The sequence below is a fragment of the Schistocerca americana genome, chromosome 1 (assembly GCF_021461395.2).
Source record: "Schistocerca americana isolate TAMUIC-IGC-003095 chromosome 1, iqSchAmer2.1, whole genome shotgun sequence".
NCBI lineage: Eukaryota > Metazoa > Arthropoda > Insecta > Orthoptera > Acrididae > Schistocerca > Schistocerca americana.
The window spans coordinates 1,160,182,418-1,160,204,746 of record NC_060119.1 but is presented as its reverse complement, the minus strand read 5'-3'; the positions used below and the strand labels follow the sequence as shown (position 1 = coordinate 1,160,204,746).

The 22,329-nt window shown below is 42.3% G+C and overlaps 1 protein-coding gene across 1 annotated transcript in view; it reads right to left on the bottom strand.

Moving 5' to 3' along the window:
* Nucleotides 1-646: 646 nt before the first annotated feature.
* Nucleotides 647-22,329, bottom strand: part of LOC124551772 (dentin sialophosphoprotein-like) — a 151,377-nt gene continuing 129,694 nt past the window's right edge. The window contains exons 6-8 of the mRNA XM_047126466.1: nt 18,800-18,960; nt 9,777-9,908; nt 647-1,091 (exon numbers count right to left, since the gene is read on the bottom strand). Coding sequence (XP_046982422.1) covers nt 1,053-1,091; nt 9,777-9,908; nt 18,800-18,960 — 332 coding nt within the window. The 3' untranslated portion in view covers nt 647-1,052. The remainder of the gene's footprint in view (nt 1,092-9,776; nt 9,909-18,799; nt 18,961-22,329) is intronic.

The window sequence follows — 22,329 nt, the reverse complement described above, 5'->3', positions numbered from 1 at the left end:
TACTCCAGTATAGAAGCTGTGAAGAATAAGATAAGTGCACACTTTGTGAAATAATTTTATTTTCTTTTTCTGTCACTGAAGTGCCCTGTTTTATCACTAAGTTACTATCAAGTTTTGGTAACATCTACCAAAGTTGCGCTGGGGTAGACAATGAAAATACATAATGCATCAGTATAGTATTCTAAACTATGATGCGACATTATTCTTGACTTTGTAACAAGGTATAAGACAATCTCTGTCATAATTAAATGCTTACATGTACTGGGATATGATTAAAAAAAGACATGCTGAAGGGTAAGGTGTGGTGAAAGTTAGTTTTAAATGGTTTATAGTGAAAAAACTAGCGTGATATGTGTTGACCAATAAATGGAATTCTTTCTCAAATACTGAGTATAATTAGGTGGAAAATTTTGTCTTTCTTTCTCTCAAACTATATTTATGAAGGCCAGAAGGAGTATAGGCTCGTCAATTATTCTGACAGGTAAATGTGATAACTTGATGAAAAGCCATTCCCACCCTAACAACAATAACAGAAACGAAAACTGAATTAACAGAACTAAAATTAGGGATAGTACACATAAAAAACACATCAAATTCATCTGTTTCTTTACATATACTTTATTAAACAGTACAAAAAGCTATAGCTGGAAAATAAATAAAAATCAAATATTTAATTTTACAATAATACAAGCGTAAATTATTTTGTCCTATGGAAAACTTAAGCAGATCACATACTTAAACACTCTAGTCTGACAGTAAAGAAAAAAAAAGAGTTCTTCCTTATCGAGGTCATGATTTGATGGATTATAATATCTCACACTGGCATATTGTGTACTTGCATTTCAATACTTCAATTCTACAGTTAAGAACTTGGATAACTTGGCCATATAACCAGCAGGAGAGTCACTCAGGAAAGGTCATTATTCTGTCATTGTAAGACACAGTTCTGTCCGTGATAAGGAATTTACACTCGCTTTTCTTTAAGATGATTACTGGAACGTCACGCATCTATTTACAGCTGTCGCATTTGAAGATCAAGCGGAGACTTCAGATCATAAATACAGCATTCCAGGTTGCCACAGGCCCCATGGCTGAAACAGAGAGAGAGAGAAAATCTATCAGACAGTAACTCAGACACAAACAGGAATTGAAATGATCATGTAAGTTTTCCTCTGGGTAAGGCGAAACGTATTTCACGTTTGGTTATCAAGAAACTCGATTACTTTAGCACATGCTAATAAGAGAACGGTGAAAACTTGCACATTTCGCGAAACACTCGTGAAAATTGTAGTGGTGCCTTCAATGACTGTATTGAGGTAGCGGCGATATTAACGGACGCTTCATGGCTGTAAGTGTCTTTAATGTCATATAACAGCCAAAATCATTTCCTTTACAGGTGTTTTAGCGTCGTATCTGTGTTCCACTCTCGAACGGCACGCGGGAAAAACGAGCACTTAATTTTTTTTGTGCGAGCCCTGTTTTCTCTTATTTTATCGTGATGATCATTTCTCCCTATGTGGGTGGGTGTCAACAGAATGTTTTCGCAATCGGAGGAGAAAACTGGTGGTTGGAATTTCATGAGAAGATCTTTGTTTTAATGATTGCCACTCCAATTCACGTACCATGTCTGTGACACTATCTCCCGTATTTCACGATGATACAAAACGAGCTGCCCTTCTTTGTACTTTTACGATGTCATCCGTCAGTCCCACCTGATGCGGATCCCACACCGCACGGCAATACTCCAGAATAGGGCGGACAAGCGTGGTGTAAGCAGTCTCTATAGGAGACCTGTTGCACCTTCTAAGTGTTCTGTCAATGAATCGCAGTCTTTGGTTTGCTCTACACACAATATTATCTATGTGATCGTTCCAATTTAGGTTATTTCTAATTATAGTCCCTAAGTATTTAGTTGGATTTACAGCCTTCAGATTTGTGTGACTTATCGCGTAGTCGAAATTTAGCTGATTTCTTTTAGTGCTCATGTGAATAACTTCACACTTTTCCTTATTCATGGGCAACTGCCACTTTTCGCACCTTACAGATATCTTATCTAAATCATTTTGCAAGTCGTTTTGATCATCTGATGACTTTACAAGACGGTAAGTGACAGCATCATCTGCAAACAATCTAAGACGGCTATTCAGATTGACTCCTATGTCGTTAATATAGACCAGGTACAATAGAGGGCCTGCAACACTTCCTTGGGGAACGCCGGATATTACTTCTGTTTTACTCGATGACTTTCCGTCTATTACTACGAACTGTTACCTTTCTTACGCAGTTTGGTTAGAAGACGCTTGTGAGGAACGGTGTCGAAAGCCTTATGGAAATCTAAACATACTGATTCAATTTGACACCCCCTGTCGATGGCACTTATCACTTCATGAGTATAAAGAGCTAGTTGTGTTTCACAAGAGCGATATTTTCTGAATCTGTGCTGACTATGTGTCGATAAATCGTTTTCTTCAAGGTACTTCATAATGTTCCAAAATCCTAATGCAAATCTACGTTAGTGATATAGGCTTGTAATTCAGGGGATTACTGCTACTTCCCTTTTTGGGTATTGGTGTGACTTGAGCAATTTTCCAGTCTTTAGGTACGAATCTTTCTGTGAGCGAGTGGTTGTATATAATTGCTAAATGTGGAGCTATTTTATCAGCATGGCCTACTCTGAGAGGAACCTGACTGGTATACAATCTGGACCGGAGGTCTTGCCTTTATTAAGTGATTTAAGCTGCTTCGTTACTCCGAGGATATCTACTTGTATGTTTCTCATCTTGGCAGTTGTTCTTGATTGGAATTCAGGAATATTTACTTCGTCTTCTTTGGTGCATAATGAATTTTTCAATATGGTGAGTACCCTAATGTGAAGCCGAGGGAATTATACACCCCAGTAAAAAAATTAGTGCACCCTTTTAGAGGTACCCAATTCACTCAAGATTTATTGTTGAAACAGTGCATTTGGAGTACATGGAATGATTACATATACAGAAGAGTAGCACAAGCGGTTCAGAGGTACCAGGTATCGACCCATTCTGAGACACCCGTAACAGTACGTGGTGTAGCCTCCACATGTGGCAATGCAGACGCTGACTCTGGCATCCAGTCCATCGTACAGATGCTCAATACTGTCCTGGGATTCGTTATTCCACGCCTGCTCGACGTGTTCGCGTAGCTGTTGGTTGATGGGTGACACGAGTCATTTCTCGTCCCGTCATATCGCACACGTATTCCACTGGAGGCAAGTCCGGAGCTCGTGCTGGCCAGGGAAGTTGCTGCAGGTCTTGCAGAGCACATTGAGTTTCATAGACAGTGTGTGGGCGAGCGTTATTCTGTTGGAACATCACATCACCTACCTGTTCCAAGAATGGCAAAATAACAGATCGAAAAGCATTCTGCGCAAACTGAATGATGATTAGCGTCCCCTGCAGAAACATCGAAAGTGAACGCACCCCAGATTATAAGACCTGGGGTGGGGCAGTGTGTCTTGGACGAATGCACTTTACGAGGCAGCGCTAACCAGGTCTACATCGTAAACGCAGACAACCATCACTTCCGTGCAGACAGAATCTCAGGATCTGGTTCGCCATTCCATGTTCCTTGTCATACTCTGGCGGTACCAGTCGTGCCGTGATCGTTGATACCGTGTCGTGAATGGAAGACGGGATAGAGGTGTGTGTACCTGTAGTCCCACTACTAATAACCGGTTCGAAACAGTTCGTGTTGACACGTCTGAGCGCACAAGTCCTCTTATCTTTGCCGTGGTAGCTGTTCTATTTGTCACTGCTACGACGATCCTGGCGATCGTCTGTGCTGTGTGGACGGCCAGAAGCTCGTTTACGGGTGTGAGAATGTTGACTTGACCACTGATACCAGCATCGTTGCAGAAATGACGCAGCACGTCCAACGTGTGTGGCAGTTCTCCGACAGTACAATCCCGCCACCCGGAAGGCCACAAATTGACCCCTTGGTTGTAGGAAGCACGAGTGCGTCTCCGTGGCAGGTTGCCTGCTTGCTTCACACGTTTGCACCACACTGGAGCCTCTGGCTGTCAGCATTCCCTATTTAAGAGTAGACACCGATGTTGTTGTGGTAGCTATGCCACTCGCTATCTGTTGGCGGACGACGTTGGAACCGTTATCGGTACATCTATTGTCCCCCAGGTGACATATGCAGTCATCGTTTCAAAATCGACGTCATATTTCACGGTTAACTAATTTTTCGGACAGTGTACTTCCAAAGATAAGCAAAGGGTACCCTTGCCCTATGAACTAGAGGTGGCTAATACATTGTTTAATGTTTCTTTTCGAACAGTGTGTGAAAGATAAAATTATGATGCTAAACAAAGGAATACCGATGAAGAATATGTTTCCAATTGGAGTCTTGGAACATTGAGAAGACCTGCTGTTACTTTATTTAAGAAATATAATCCGCTCTATTCCGACTAAGAATGAGTATTGAGTAGGCAAGAGTGACTGCTGGAAATACTTGAGTCGTACATCTGGATCTCCGGAACGCTGCGAAGACAACTAATACCGGAATTTCACGTTACTGGGGGTATGCTGGATATTAGGACATATATGTGATAAAAACTGTGGATGATTTGGGGGCTATACAGGATGCAAAATTTGTCACACAGGGTTACTACCTCTGGCTTTAGCAATGGCTTTCTTCCGTGTAGGCATCGAACATCCAAGTCGAACTGAGCTTGAATGACTGCTGTGGGTATTTCATTACATGCTGCCCCAGTCCTACGCCAGAGCTCTCCAACTACAGTGTCTGGTTAGTGGCGGTTTGCTACTTTCTCAGCAACCCATAACCAGATGTTTTCAGTGGGTGAGAGATTTCCTCCGGAACTAACGGATTCACGTTCGTGGGACTCCGACCAACGCGAATGTAAATACTGTGGGACAATGAGCCGTAGTGTCAGTGGGTTATTATACTGCCAGTGTTCGAGGCATAGCGCGATCTTCTCCTAAACATTCAACAGTAAAAAAAAAGCGATTTCTGATCGAGAAACTCACTGCGTAATCTTCAGTCGCATTCAGAATGTAGGTAGCGTTAAGAATGCGCTGAAATACAAGTAATTTGGATATCAATACATGTATTTTACTTCATGCCAGATTGACTTTTGCTGCATGCTACCTTCGTATGCCGTTATTTTAATCGTCTGCAACATATTTGCCATCGAGATGAGCTAACATCTTGTTGGAAGACCTAGTGATCCGTAAAGTGATGAATGCCTCCAGGACGTGATAGACTCACGTTGGCACCAAAGTTTAAGGCTGTCTGTTGTGATTGCCTACAGCAGCAATTGCATCATTGTGCGTGTGGCGCGTTTACGACTTGCCTTCTACTCATTACCCTGTTTGGGTAACGTTTGAACAAAGGATGTTGCCGAATTATAGGAAACCAGTTACCCCATCCACCACGATTCTTCAAAGAATCGAGCTATTATGTATACAACATTCTTTTGAAGCATCTCGATATTTATGATGTCGTATTGTCTAACTATGTGTCATACAGTGATATAATTTTGAAAGCACACGCAGTGGTATATATGTGTAGTGTCTGCAAAATGTGCTGCATGTATAGTAATAAAGAAGTAATAAATTAAAACGTCATGTCTGATGCTAGAGTTTTACGGCATAAACAGCGAAAATGTAGTAAGCGATAAACTTTTTTGGTTTCATTATTTTGTGGGAAGTGTCAGCGAGAGAAGGTATGAAAAGGTTTGAAATTACTTGTAAAGATTGCTGGAAGTCCCTAAGTGCCGTCATTGTCAAATACTTGACGAATATAGTAGCAGCCAGCGACAATTGTTTTTGTTTGGTTTTTGATGTTCAGATGTTTAGCCCCGACTACATATTATTCACCAGATCTGATCTGATGTTGCTATTAAAGCAGAACGTGACAGCAGGAGCAATAACAAAGGAAGACAAGAGTAATTATATATCGTAAATACATCTACATCTACATCTATACTCCGCGAGCCACCTTACGGTGTGTGGCGGAGGGTACTTATTGTACCACTATCTGATCCCCCCTTCCCTGTTCCATTCACGAATTGTGCGTGGAAAGAACGACTGCTTGTAAGTCTCCGTATTTGCTCTAATTTCTCGGATCTTTTCGTTGTGATCATTACGCGAGATATATGTGGGCGGTAGTAATATGTTGCCCATCTCTTTCCGGAATGTGCTCTCTCGTAATTTCGATAATAAACCTCTCCGTATTGCGTAACGCCTTTCTTGAAGTGTCCGCCACTGGAGCTTGTTCAGCATCTCCGTAACGCTCTCGCGCTGACTAAATGTCCCCATGACGAATCGCGCTGCTTTTCGCTGGATCATGTCTATCTCTTCTATTAATCCAACCTGGTAAGGGTCCCATACTGATGAGCAATACTCAAGAATCGGACGAACAAGCGTTTTGTAAGCTACTTCTTTCGTCGATGAGTCACATTTTCTTAGAATTCTTCCTATGAATCTCAACCTGGCGCCTGCTTTTCCCACTATTTGTTTTATGTGATCATTCCACTTCAGATCGCTCCGGATAGTAACTCCTAAGTATTTTACGGTCGTTACGCATCCAATGATTTACCACCTATGGCATAATCGTACTGGAATGGATTTCTGCCCCTATGTATGCGCATTATATTACATTTATCTACGTTTAGGGAAAGCTGCCAGCTGTCGCACCATGCATTAATCCTCTGCAGGTCCTCCTGGAGTACGTACGAGTCTTCTGATGTTGCTACTTTCTTGTAGACAACCGTGTCATCTGCAAATAGCCTCACGGAGCTACCGATGTTGTCAACTAAGTCATTTATGTATATTGTAAACAATAAAGGTCCTATCACGCTTCCCTGCGGTACTCCCGAAATTACCTCTACATCTGCAGATTTTGAACCGTTAAGAATGACATGTTGTGTTCTTTCTTCTAGGAAATCCTGAATCCAATCACAAACCTGGTCCGATATTCCGTAAGCTCGTATTTTTTTCACTAAACGTAAGTGCGGAACCGTATCAAATGCCTTCCTGAAGTCCAGGAATACGGCATCAATCTGCTCGCCAGTGTCTACGGCACTGTGAATTTCTTGGGCAAATAGCGCGAGTTGAGTTTCACATGATCTCTGTTTGCGGAATCCACGTTGGTTATGATGAAGGAGATTTGTATTATCTAAGAACGTCATAATACGAGAACACAAAACATGTTCCATTATTCTACAACAGATTGACGTAAGCGAAATAGGCCTATAATTATTCGCATCTGATTTATGACCCTTCTTGAAAATGGGAACGACCTGCGCTTTCTTCCAGTCGCTAGGTACTTTACGTTCTTCCAGCGATCTACGATAAATTGCTGATAGAAAGGGGGCAAGTTCTTTAGCATAATCACTGTAGAATCTTAAGGGTATCTCGTCTGGTCCGGATGCTTTTCCGCTACTAAGTGATAGCAGTTGTTTTTCAATTCCGATATCGTTTATTTCAATATTTTCCATTTTGGCGTCCGTGCGACGGCTGAAGTCAGGGACCGTGTTACGATTTTCCGCAGTGAAACAGTTTCGGAACACTGAATTCAGTATTTCTGCCTTTCTTCGGTCGTCCTCTGTTTCGGTTCCATCGTGGTCAACGAGTGACTGAATAGGGGATTTAGATCCGCTTACCGATTTTACATATGACCAAAACTTTTTAGGGTTCTTGTTTAGGTTGTTTGCCAATGTTTTATGTTCGAATTCGTTGAATGCTTCTCTCATTGCTCTCTTTACGCTCTTTTTCGCTTCGTTCAGCTTTTCCTTATCAGCTATGATTCGACTACTCTTAAACCTATGATGAAGCTTTCTTTGTTTCCGTAGTACCTTTCGTACATGATTGTTATACCACGGTGGATCTTTCCCCTCGCTTTGGACCTTAGTCGGTACGAACTTATCTAAGGCGTACTGGACGATGTTTCTGAATTTTTTCCATTTTTGTTCCACATCCTCTTCCTCAGAAATGAACGTTTGATGGTGGTCACTCAGATATTCTGCGATTTGTGCCCTATCACTCTTGTTAAGCAAATATATTTTCCTTCCTTTCTTGGCATTTCTTATTACACTTGTAGTCATTGATGCAACCACTGACTTATGATCACTGATACCCTCTTCTACATTCACGGAGTCGAAAAGTTCCGGTCTATTTGTTGCTATGAGGTCTAAAACGTTAGCTTCACGAGTTGGTTCTCTAACTATCTGCTCGAAGTAATTCTCGGACAAGGCAGTCAGGATAATGTCACAAGAGTCTCTGTCCCTGGCTCCAGTTCTGATTGTGTGACTATCCCATTCTATACCTGGTAGATTGAAGTCTCCCCCTATTACAATAGTATGATCACGAAACTTCTTCACGACGTTCTGCAGGTTCTCTCTGAGGCGCTCAACTACTACGGTTGCTGATGCAGGTGGTCTATAGAAGCATCCGACTATCATATCTGACCCACCTTTGATACTTAACTTAACCCAGATTATTTCACATTCGCATTCGCTAATAACTTCACTGGATATTATTGAATTCTTTACTGCTATAAATACTCCTCCACCATTGGCGTTTATCCTATCCTTGCGGTATATATTCCATTCTGTGTCTAGGATTTCGTTACTGTTCACTTCCGGTTTTAACCAACTTTCCGTTCCTAATACTATATGCGCACTATTTCCTTCAATAAGAGATACTAATTCAGGAACCTTGCCCTGGATACTCCTGCAGTTTACCAATATTACGTTAACTTTTCCTGTTTTTGGTCTCTGAGGACGGACATTCTTTATCAACGATGATAATGTCCTCTCTGGTAAGCCGTCAGGTATTTTATCGTTTCGCCCAAGGGGGGGTCCCTCTAACCTAAAAAACCCCCGTGTGCACGCCACACGTACTCTGCTACCCTAGTAGCTGCTTCCGGTGTGTAGTCTCTAATTGCAAACTTTGTTTTATTTAATTACCGGTTTCAATCATTATGGTGATCTTCAGATTGATCTAAAAAGACGAAATATGCATATTTATGAAAAATTTGCGTAGTAGTAGGCTGTCAACTACTACAAGCAGTATTGTAATACACATAGTGTGGAAGGTTAGCAAACATATCTGCTGTTCTTAATAGCACTAGGAACAAGGTTTTATAATTTTAAATGACTTTTGTTATAATACCGTTGCTTATGCTTTGGAGCTTTTATGAATTGTCTTTCTGATTCTGTCCATTTGCATTACGTCTTAGCTCCACACAGACCGTGGTTTCTCAGGTCCGTTAATATTTCTCATTGGGTCCATGTTACAACTCTAGTTCTTTAAGTGCATTTTAATGTATCCGATTTAGTTTTGAATAGAATGTCCAAGTTAATGTTTCTGGTTTCGTATCACGCCTAGCGTCTAAATTGACGACCGACGTTCTACTATTCCTGAGTTGGCCAGTCTTAGACCCATTAAGGCTGCCTCATTATGCCTGTTTTCCAGAAAGGAAAGAGTCGTTAAAGATTACGATATTTAGTTTTGTATACTTTTCGACAGTCATTTTGTTCTAAAAAAATGGTTCAAATGGCTCTGAGCACTATGGGACTTAACATCTATGGTCATCAGTCTCCTAGAACTTAGAACTACTTAAACCTAACTAACCTAAGGACATCACACAACACCCAGTCATCACGAGGCAGAGAAATTTTGTTCTCAACTATGGGCACTGGCCTGTCCCTTCTCCTCCATACTCTCGCCACCTGCTCATTAACTAACGTGGCCTTTACCCTGCTGCCCTACCTGCCAGAGGAGAACTCCGCCCCCGGTCACCAGGTCGGCGCTGCTGCCGCCTCCGCCCACGGCTCCGCCGTCTCCGTAGCTGTACTCGCGCCGCCGCCCCCAGCTCTCGTCGTGCGCCGTGTCACGTGACCCCTGGAAACCGAGACACAGATCAGATATCTGACGGCAGCATATTAACTTGGAAACCCTCCTTAGTAACTTGAAATATGTTACAAATGTTGATGTTGCCAACTCCACACAATTATTTGGCATAAAGATATGTTAATTCACTCTGGTATTTCCATTCCTGTGGAAAATGTTGACTGAAGTTTCATCTCCATACCAATTTATTTTCATTACACAAAGAAAACAGTTCCTATAGGAGAAGAATGTGCCAATACATTCGATCCTTCATTCATCGTATATCGTGGACCCCAGCAAAAAAGAGATGTAGATGTGGAACGAGCCAAGGTATACATCAAAATATCACAGGAACTTCATAGCAACTTAATCTGTATGCTGTGTAAGAGCTAACTACCACTAAACTAATTCCTTTCAAGCATCTGACAGTAATTTTGGTAAACATTTTTCGAAAAAGTGATCAATAGAGTATTATATTTTAAATAAAGTTCAGTCCTGATCACAACACTTATGTCTCAATAACATAGGTGACCGGTTTCGGTTATATTTATATAACCATCTTCAGACCCATGGCTTCCTTGGAGGATGGTAGGCGGAGCTCTCCTCAGCTGCAACGAAGTCAACTCTCAATAACATAGGTGACCGGTTTCGGTTATATTTATATAACCATCTTCAGACCCATGGCTTCCTTGGAGGATGGTAGGCGGAGCTCTCCTCAGCTGCTACGAAGTCAACTGATCAGTGACCGGTTTCGGTTATATTTATATAACCATCTTCAGACCCATGGCTTCCTTGGAGGATGGTAGGCGGAGCTCTCCTCAGCTGCTACGAAGTCAACTGATCAGTTGACTTCGTAGCAGCTGAGGAGAGCTCCGCTACCATCCTCCAAGGAAGCCATGGGTCTGAAGATGGTTATATAAATACAACCGAAACCGGTCACCTATGTTATTGAGAGTTGACTTCGTAGCAGCTGAGGAGAGCTCCGCCTACCATCCTCCAAGGAAGCCATGGGTCTGAAGATGATTATATAAATATAACCGAAACCGGTCACCTATGTTATTGAGACATAAGTGTTGTGATCAAGACTGAACTTTAGTTGAAATATAATTTGACAGTAAGTTAGAAAGAAAGTTGGCACTTCGTGAAAAGCTATTGAATACTCGCTTATAGTATACTTATTTTGCCTGGTACTGGCAGCTTATTATTACTTGATTACACATAAATCATCAACATCTACCTCTACATATACATACATGCTTCATAAGCCACCGCATACTACTACTATTAATTTCCTTTTCTATTTCACTCGCAAATAGAGCGAGGGAAAAACGACTCTCTATATGCCTCCGTATGACCCCTAATTTCTTGTATCACTGCCTTGCCGCAGTGGATACACCGGTTCCCATGAGATCACCGTAGTTAAGCGCTGTTGGGCGTGGCCGGCACTAGGATGGGTGACCATCCAACCACCATGGGCTGTTGCCATTTTTCGATGTGCACTCAGCCTTGTGATGTCAATTGAGTAGCTGCTCCACCGAATAGTAGCGGATTCGGTCAAGAATACCATCATAACGACCGGGAGAACGGTGTGCTGTCCCCACGCCCCTCCCATCCGCATCCTCCTTGAGGATGACACGGCGGTCGGATGGTCCCGGTAGGCCACTCGTGGCTGACGACGGAGTGCTTTTATCTTCGTGGTCCTTAAGTGAAATGTAAGTTGGCGGCAGTAGAATCGTTCTGCAGGCTGCTTCAAGTGCCAGTGTTCTAAATTTTTTTCAGTAGTGTTCTTTTCGAAAAGAACGTCTCGTTCCCTCCAGGGATTCTCATTTGAGTTCCGGAAGCATCTCTGTAACACTTGCACACTGTTGAAACTTACGGGTAACAAATGTAGCAGCCCGACCCTGAATTACTTCTATGTCTTCTGTTAATCCAACCTGGTGGGGATCCCAAACACTCAAGCATTACTCAAGAATGCATCGCAGTAGCATTCTATGTGTCGTCTGCTTTGCGGATGAACCACACTTTCCTAAAATTCTCCCAATAAACCGAAGTCGACCATTCGCCTACCCTACCACAGTCACCACATGTTTAAACTTATTCATTACGGATATTTTAGAACCCGTGACTGTCAGCTCAATATAAATACGTAAAACTGTAACCAGTCGCTTTGTTGAATATTTATTTATTATTTCATAAACCGGTTTTCGAACCTTTTCGCGTTCATCGTCGGATGATTTTCCGGAAATTACATCACTATTTCTAGCATAATGCTGGGTGCTGGCTCTGTGACAAGAAGATGGAACATGCTTTAATGTATCGCCAGGGGTATTGTTTATCTATCAATATAGATGCAAAATTTTAGTTTTGTTCTTACTATGACAGCATGGGCGGCTTTTCTCCGTTAGTGTCCATCTCTCTGCTTCCATTTTGATGACCAGTTGGTACATCACTTCATACAAACAGCTCTAGTTCTTTACAAATACTATAATTTTTATACATGTTACCTTTAGCTAAAATAAACAGAATATAATCTTATCAATGTTCCAGATCGTGTTAATGTAAGAACAGAAGTCAGCAGTTCGTTTGAAGGTTTGCAATTGTTTTAAATTTAAATAAAATGTTCATGATCATTCAAACAGTTGCATCTCATTGTAAATACTGTAACTCTGCATTATTTTACTCCTGGGCATTCATATCAATGCCAATCTTGATTAAAGTATTTGCTCATAAATTGACTGAATTAAACGTTAATATACGAAAAGAAATAAGACATCAGGTCACTTGAAGTTTGTTCTTGTAATAATTCATTTATTTATTTTATTTTGTGCTCTCGTATTAACGCCAATCCGATTAAAATATTTTTCCCATATATCGACATTTATACATGTAAACAAGAACAAATTACATCTATGAGCAAGGTGGGTCTATGGTATCTTTTTGTCAAGAGTTTGATTTCAAAGACGTACCCGACTCATACGATTATAGTTGGTGGTGACTTTAATGTACCCTCGATATGCTGCCGAACATACATGTTTAATTCCGGAGGTGCGCATAAAACATCATCCGAAATTATGCTAAACAAATTCTCTGAAAATTATTTCGAGCAGTTAGTTCATGAGCCCAGGCGAAGAGTAAACGGTTGTGAAAACACATTTGACCTCTTAGCAACAAATAATCCTGAGTTAATAACGAGCATCAAAACCGATACCGGGATTCATGAATACAGGGTTGTCGTAGCGAGACTGAATATCGTAACCCCCAAATCCTCCAAAAATAAACGAAAAATATACCTATTCAAAAAGCAGATAAAAATTCGCTTGACGCCTTCCTGAGAGGCAATCTCCACTCCTTCCAAATTAATAGTGTAAGTCTAGACCAGACGCAGCTTGAATTCAAAGAAATAGTATCGGCAGCAATTGAGAGATTTATACCAAATAAATTAACAAACGACGGAGTTGATCCTCCTTGGTACACAAAACGGGTCAGAACACTGTTGCAGAAGCAACAAAACAAAGCTACCAAATTTAAACGGACGCAAAATCCCCAAGAGTGGCGATCTTTTACAGAATCTCGAGAATTAACGCAGACTTTAACGCGATATGCTTATAATAGTTTCCACAACGAAACTGTCTCGAAACCTGACAGAAAATCAAAAGAGATTCTGGTCATATGCGAAGTATGTGAGCGGCAAGACACGATCAATGCCTTCTCTGCGCGATAGCAGTATAGATACTATCGAAGACAGTGCTGCCAAAGCAGAGTTACTGAACACAGCCTTCCGAAATGCCTTCACAAAAGAAGACGAAGTAACTATTTCAGAATTCGAATCAAGACCCTGCCAACATGAATGACGTAGAAGTAAATATTCTGGGAGTAGTGAAGCAACTTAAATCACTTAATAAAAGCAAGTCTTCTGGTCCAGACTGAATACCAGTTAGGTTTCTTTCAGAGTATGATGATGCAACAGATCCTTACTTAACAATCATATACAACCGTTTTCTAGACGAAAGATCCGTACCCAAAGACTGGAAAGTTGCACAGGTTACACCAATATTCAAGACAGGTAGCGGGAGTAATCCACTACATTACAGGCCCATATTGTTAACGTCGATATGCAGCACGATTTTGGAGTATATATTGTGTTCGAACACCATGAATTACCTCGAAGAAAACGGTCTATTGACACACAGTCAACATGTGTTTAGAAAACATCATTCCTGTGAAACACAAGTAGCTCTTTATTCGCTTGAAGTGTTGAGTGCTATTGACAAGGCATTTCAGATCGATTTCGTATTTCTGGATTTCCGGAAGTCTTTGCACTGTACCACACAATCGGCTTGTAGTGAAATTGTGTGCTTATGGAATATCGTCTCAGTTATGTGACTGGATTTGTGATTTCCTGTTAGAGAGGTCACAGTTCGTAGTAATTGACGGAAAGTCATTGAGTAAAATAGAATTGATTTCTGGCGTTCCCAAAGGTAGTGTTATAGGCCCTTTGCTGTTCCTTAGCTATATAAACGATTTGGGAGACAATCTGAGCAGCCGTCTTAGGTTGTTTGCAGATGATGCTGTCGTTCATCGCCTAGTAAAGTCATCAGAAGATCAAAACAAATTGCAAAACGATTTAGAAAAGATATCTGAATGGTGCCAAAATTGGCAGTTCATACTAAATAGCGGAAAGTGTGAGGTGATCCACATGAGTGCTAAAGTCCTATTCAGCTCTTATACTTTGGTTACACGATAAATCAGTCAAACGTAAAGTCCGTAAATTCAATCAAATACCTAGGAATTACAATTACGAACACCTTCAATTAGAAGGAACACATAGAACATGTTGTGCGGGAAGATAAGAAAAGACTGCGTTTTACTGGCAGGACACTTAGAAGATGTAGCAGAGATACTAAGGAGACTGCCTACACTAAGCTTGTCCGTCCTCTTTTAGAATACTGCTGCGCGGTGTGGGATCCTTACAAGATAGGACTGACGGAGTACATCGAAAAAGTTGAAAGAAGGGCAGCACGTTTTGAACTATCGCGAAAAAGGGGAGAAAGTGTAACCGAAATGATACAGGATTTGCGCTGGACACCATTAAAAGAAAGGCGTTTTTCGTTGCGATGGAATCTTCTCACGAAATTCCAATCACCAACTTTCTGCTCCGAATGCGAAAATATTTTGTTGACACCGACCTACATAGGGAGAAACCACAGCTCATACGGAAAGATTATTTGATTTTCAAACAGCTGAGCAAAACTGAACGTACTCAGACATTTCACTCTTTACGTATTCTGATCAACACTAAACTGACACACAATATTTTTTAGCGCAACGCAATCTGACTTTCAATAATCCCTACAAAAGAATGGCCCTGACTAACATTAACCTATACCTTTCACAAATCACTTACCTCACAAAAATCTTCGTTACTCGAACTACTGCAATATAGCGAGCGCCACTACTGCCAGCTAAATAAAAGATTCAAACTACTGAAGGCACTAACTACTGACAGACATAGTTAGCAAATGAAAGATTTTGATAGAGAACAAACAATGTATTTACCTTAATAGTGTTCAAAAGTCATAATATATATAGCAGTTCATGACATCCATTCTTACAAATGTACTGTTTCTGATGGACACACGTCCAGAGCATCAGCTCTCAAAAATCCGACATCTCACTTCCCTACATCCACCACTGCTGGCGGCTCACCTCCAACTGCGCAACGCTATGCGCTGTTCACATCCAGCTGCCCAACACTGGCAGACAACAATGCAAACTAGCCACAGACTGCACGCAGCACAGCCAGTGATTTTCTTACAGAGCGCTACGTGGCGTACCAATATAAAAACCTAAACAGCCTACTTACATAATATAGAATTATGAAGGTGGTTTAATGAACCCTCTGGCAGGCATTTAAATGCGATTTGCTGAGTATCCATGTCGATGTAGATGTAGAAGATCTTGGTTACAAGCAACAGCTGTATAGCATTTTGTGGGTGCTGGAAAAGTTTCAGTATCAAAGTGTAAATGCATACAGATTGTGCAAAAGTGTGTGAAGTGATGTACCAACTGGTCATCAGAATGGAAGCAGACAGATGCACGCTAACAGAAAATAACCGCCTATACTGTAGCAGTAAGTATAAAACTAAAATTTTGCATCCATATTGACAGATAGCCAGTAATCGCGGCGATAAATTAAAGCGTGTTCCATCTTTTTGTCACAGAGCCGCCGGCCGCTGTGGCCAAGCGGTTCTAGGCGCTTCAGTCCGGAACCGCGCTGCTGATACAGTCGCAGGTTCGAATCCTGCCTCTGGCATGGATGTTTGTGATGTCCTTAGGTTAATTACGTTTAAGTAGCTCTAAGTCTAGGGGACTGATGATCTCAGATGTTAAGTCCCATAGTGCTCAGATCGATTTTAACCATTTGTCACAGAGCCAGCACCCAGAATTATGGTAGAAACAGTGATGCAACTTTCAGAAAACCATCTGAAGACGAACCTGAAAAGGTTCGAAAACCGGTTCATGAAAAATAAATAATTATTCAAGAAAGTGACTGCAGTTTTATGTAGATACATCAAATGCTTGCTTCATTTCATATCGCTTTGGAACGTTACGCCCAGATATTTAAACGACGTGACGGTGTCAAGCAGGACACTAATAATACTGTATCCGAACAGCACGTGTTTGTTTTTCCTATTCATCCGCATTAATTTAAATTTTTTCTACCTTTAGAGCTAACTGCATTCAAAACTCCAACTAGATATTTTGTCTTAGTCAACTTGTATCCAGTCACTCATCTTCGACACCTTTCCGTACCCACAGCATCATCGTCGAACAATCGCAGATTGCTGCCCACACTGTCAGCTAGAACATTTATGTATGTATAAAATAATAGCGATCCTGTCAGAATTTCCCGGCACACCCTTGACTCTGCTGAACACTCGCCGTTGAGGATAACTGACTGAGTTCTATTACTTAAGAAGTCTTAGAGAGACTCACATATCTGTGAATTTATTGCATATGCTCAAGCTCCTCGGTGTGAAGAAAATTTATTATGTTTAAGCTGAGAATATGTCGAGGATTCTGCAGCCGTTCGATTTTAGGGAAATTGGTCTGTAATTTTGTGGATCTGTCCTTCTGCGCTTCTTCTACAGAGGAGTCAGCAGCGCTTTTTTTTCCAGTTTCTTGGACTTTGCGCTGGGCAAGTGATCCGTGATAAATGCCCTGCATAACCAGGTTATAAAGTGGCGTATTACTGTTGCAGTTCAGAACAAAAACGCCTTGAGGATTTTACGGATGCTTGACTGGCCCATGCTGTCCTCTGATTTGTGACCGATACAGTATGTCTGGGATCTGAAGGTATGAGTTATACAGTACTTTTACACCAACCTACCGCCAGTAGACTTCAAGAACTGACAGAGCATGTGCTTCAGGTAGGGTAGGAAATTTCTCAAGATGATATTCTCACGCTGTCTGCTTCTGTTCCAAATGGGACACTAGTTTGCATTCATTCCTGTGAGGGGCTCGCACCTCATACTGATGATGGACATTGGATCCGGATGAAACATCTGTTTAGTCAATTAATGCCTGTTTCGTGATGAACCTCTCTACAAAGTTTGATGAACATCAGATTGTTGCATCATCGTGCAACACTTTGCATTTCCGTCAGTGTAGTTGAGGTCTCTCTAAGGTAGGTGGACATTGGTGTCTACGTCTACATCTACATCTACATGGTTACTCTGCAATTCAGACTTAAGTGCCTGGCAGAGGGTTCATCGAAGCATTTTCATACTACTTCTCTACCATTCCACTCCCGAATGGCGTGTGGGAAAGAGGAACACTTAAATCTTTCCGTTCGAGCTCTGATTTCTCTTATTTTATTATGATGATCATTTCTCCCTACGTAAGTGGGTGTCAACAAAATATTTTCGCATTCGGAAGAGACAGTTGGTGATTGAAATTTCGTAAATAGATATCGCCGCAAAGAAAACCGCCTTTGTTTCAGTGACTGCCACCCCAACTCGCGTATCATATGAGTGACACTCTCACCCCTATTGCGCATTAACACGAAACGAGCTGACCTTCTTTGCACTTTTTCGATGTACTCCGTCAATCCTGCCTGGTAAGGATCGCACACCGCGCAACAATATTCTAGCAGAGGACGGACAAGTGTAACGTAGGCTGTCTCTTCAGTGGGTTTGTCGCATCTTCTAAGTGTTCTGCCAACAAAGCGCAGTCTTTGTTTCGCCTTCCCCACAATATTATCCATGTGGTCTTTCCAATTTAAGTTGCCCGTAATTGTAATTCCTAGGTATTTAGCCGACCTGACAGCCCTTGGATTTGTGCGATTTATAGTATACCCAAAATTTATCGGATTCCTTTTAGTACCCGTGTGGATGACCTCACACTTTTCTTTGTTTAGTGCCAATTGCCACTTTTAGCACCATATAGAAATTCTCTCTAGATCATTTTGTAATTGAAATTGATCGTCTGATGATTTTACTAGACGGTAAATTGCAGCGTCATCTGCAGACAATCTAAGGGGGCTGCTCAAATTATTACCTAGATCATTTATGTAAATCAGGAACATCAGAGGGCCTATGACACTACCTCGCGGAATGCCAGATATCACTTCTGTTCTAGTCGATGATTTACCGTCCATCACTACGAACTGTGACCTGTCTGAGAGGAAATCACGAATCCAGTCACACAACTGAGACGGTACTCCATATGCACGCAATTTGATTAGTAGTCCCTTGTGAAGAACGGTATCAAAAGCCTTTTCGAAATATAGGAATATGGAATCGACCTGGTGTCCAGCTGATCTGTTCAGAGATTCAGTTCAAAGCTCGAGGCAGGGGCGGGAACGGGCGCCTGCTGTCCCGACCGCGCTAGCCGCCACTCACCGATCCGCGCCAGCCGCGGCGGAAGCTGCTGCGGTGCGCCGCCCTGCGCGCCGCCTCCGCTGCCGCCGCCCGCGCCGCCCCCACCGCCTCCGCGGCCTTCCTTTCGCCTCCGGCCCCGGCGCCTGCACTGCGCGCCAGCCACTGCTGTACCCAAGGGCCTCCTGCAACAGACAGAGGTCAAGTTTCAAAACTGTGTTTTCGCTCTGTAGGCAGAAATATAGCACTAGTGGGCCTGTAAGAAGCATTACTTTTTTCTTTATCATTTAGTTCTGATCATTATATGTAGTAGTAAATGGCAATAAATTGAAACAACACATCTATCAGAACGTAAATATTCCAAAGTACACTACTGGCCATTAAAATTGCTACACCGAGAAGAAATGCAGATGATAAACGGGTATTCATTGAACAAATATATTATATTAGAACTGAAATGCGATTACATTTTCACGCAATTTGGGTGCATAGATCCTGAGAAGTCAGTACCCACAACAACCACCTCTCGCCGTAATAACGGCCTTGAAACACCTGGGCATTGAGTGGAACAGAGTTTGGATGGCGTGTACAGGTACAGCTGGATACCACAGTTCATAAAGAGTAGTGATTGGCGTATTGTGACGAGCCAGTTACTCTGTCACCGTTGACCAGACGTTTTCAATTGGTGAGAGATCTGGAGAATGTGCTAGCCAGGGCAGTAGTCGAACATTTTCTGTACCCAGAAAGGCCCGTGCAGGACCTGCAACATGCGGTCGTGCATTATCCTGCAGAAATATTGGGTTTAGCAGGGATAGAATGAAGGGTAGAGCCACGGGTCGTAACACATCTGAAATGTAACGTCTACTGTTCAGAGTGCCGTCATTGTGAACAAGATGTGACCGAGACGTGTAACCAATGGCACCCCATACCATTACGCCGGGTGTTAGCCAGTATGGCGATGACGAATACACGCTTCCAATGTGCGTTCACCGCGATGTCGCCAAACACGGATACGACCATCATGATGCTGTAAGCAGAACCTGGATTCATCCGAAAAAATGATGTTTTGCCATTCGTGCACCCAGGTTCATCGTTGGGTACACCATCGCAGGCCCTCCTGTCTGTGATGCAGCGTCAAGGGTAACCGCAGCCATGGTCTCCGAGTTGATAGTCCTTGCTGCTGCAAACGTCGTCGAACTGTTCGTGTACATTGTTGTTGTCTCGCAAACGTCCCCATCTGTTGACTCAGGCATCGAGACGTGGCTGCACGATCCGTTACAGCCATGCGGATAAGATGCCTGTCATCTCGACTGCTAGTGATTCGAGGCCGTTGGGATCCAGCACGGCGTTCCGTACTACCCTCCTGAACCCACTGATTCCATATTCTGCTAACAGTCATTGGATCTCGACCAACGCGAGCAGCAATGTCGCGATACGATAAACCGCAACCGGGATAGGCTACAATCCGACCTTTATCAAAGTCGGAAACGTGATGGTACGCATTTCTCCTCCTTTCACGAGGCGTCACAACAACGTTTCACCAGGCAACGCCGGTCAACTGCTGTTTGTGTTTGAGAAATCGGTTGGAAACTTTCCTCATGTCAGCACGTTGTAGGTGTCGCCACCGGCGCCAACCTTGTGTGAATGCTCTGAAAAGCTAATCATTTGCATATCACAGCAGCTTCTTCCTGTCGGTTAAATTTCGCGTCTGTAGCTCGTCATCTTCGTGGTGTAGCAATTTTAATGGCGTGTAGAGTATTTGGGTATATCTTTGCTATAACAGCCTGAACAGTCGGAAGGTACAGTGTGTAACGTTAAGCATATGTTGGCGAGCTATTCAGCCGCCTGGAATTGGTAGGTGGTGAGGTGAATTTCTTCTAGCAGCTAAACACTAGCTGGTGCTGCCCAGTGCCCGGCCCAGCTGAGGCGACTGGTTTGGCCCTGTCCCAGGTGCAGACGTGCCAGCGAATGGACGGATGGGAGTAAATCCCTGTGCTGGTAATTTGGACGAAGGTAGATCGCCAAGGAACCGTGCACATCGATGCTGCAGCGTGAGTGGAAGACGAGCCACAGGTGTGCGTTCCTGTAGTCCCATTGCTAATAACCAGTTTGCAGCAGTTCGTGTTGACACGTCTGGGCTCACAAGCTCTCATATCTGTGCTGTGGTAGCTGTATGATCTGCCACTCCTGCCCTTACAGTACTACGAGCCTGGTGGGCGTCTGTGTTGCGTTGACATCCAGGGCCCCATATATGGGTGTGAGGATGGTCACGTGACAACTGATAGCAGCATCGTTGCAGAAGTGACGCAGCACGTCAAACATGTGTCTCAGTTCTCCGAAAGGACCATCCCGCCACTCGGAAGACCATACTTTGACCCCATTCAGACCCTCGCAGTTGTCTGTAGGAAACACTAGTACATCTGCGTGACATGGTTGCCCGCTTGCTTCACACTTTTGGACCACACTAATTCTTCTGTGAGCATTCCCTATTAAAGAGTAGATAGAGATGGCGCTCTCGTAACTGTGCCTCTACACTGTCTGTTGAAGTGATAATTAAACCAAGACCCTAAGATGTCGACAGGCGTTGATATACATCAACGAACAAATTTGCAACCCGCCTTAGTACAGTGTGCGCGTGAACCTATCATAAGTGTGTTTTGTTCTGATTGACCGAGAACTGCTGCCCGCACATGATACTATATACTTGTGGAAACTATATTTAATGTCAGAGAATGATGTTTATTTAATTTTCTTGATTCTGATTTTTTTGTATGTTTGAGTAGCCGGCCACTGTGGGCGAGCGGTTCTTCAGTCTGGAACCGCGCGACCGCTACGATCGCAGATTCGAATCCTGTCTTGGGCATGGATGTGTGTGATGACCTTAGGTTAGTTAGGATTAAGTAGTTCTAAGTTCTGGGGGACGATGACCTCAGATGTTAAGTCCCTTAGTTCTCAGAGTCATTTGAACCATTTTGAACCCAAAAGTCCTACATTCTTATTCATCCGATGTATCATAAAAAATTATTATTCACACTACAGTTTTCAAACTACTGATCATAGCGATGCAATTAGTTTGTATGGAAACATTTTATTCATTAAATATTTACAATTTTAGAGTCATGAAAACCTCTAGCACTTTAAAATTTGATCCCGCTAGTAACCGTTCGTTTCAACATTGACATATCTTGTTTGAAAGCCACAATTTTCCTGTTTGAAATAAACATTTTATTTTTTCCGAAACCAGATATTTCAAAAGCTATTCACTTCCAGAATTGTCTTTTTTCTTTTTCCAGAATATTTGAATCTTGAACGTAATTCGTCCTATATCCGGTAGTATCGTTTTTGAGTCATGATTTTTCTGTTGCCAAAAACGTATAATTTCCCCATAATAACATGCTAAAGAAATATTCAAATTATAAAATCAGAACTGTCGTAGCGCGCTTGAAGACCCCAGTATGTATTAATAGTTTCACCTCATACAATAGGAGGTATTATTTCGCCATTTTATTTATTATACAGAGTGTAGTTAATCAAGATAACTTCAATGCCTAATC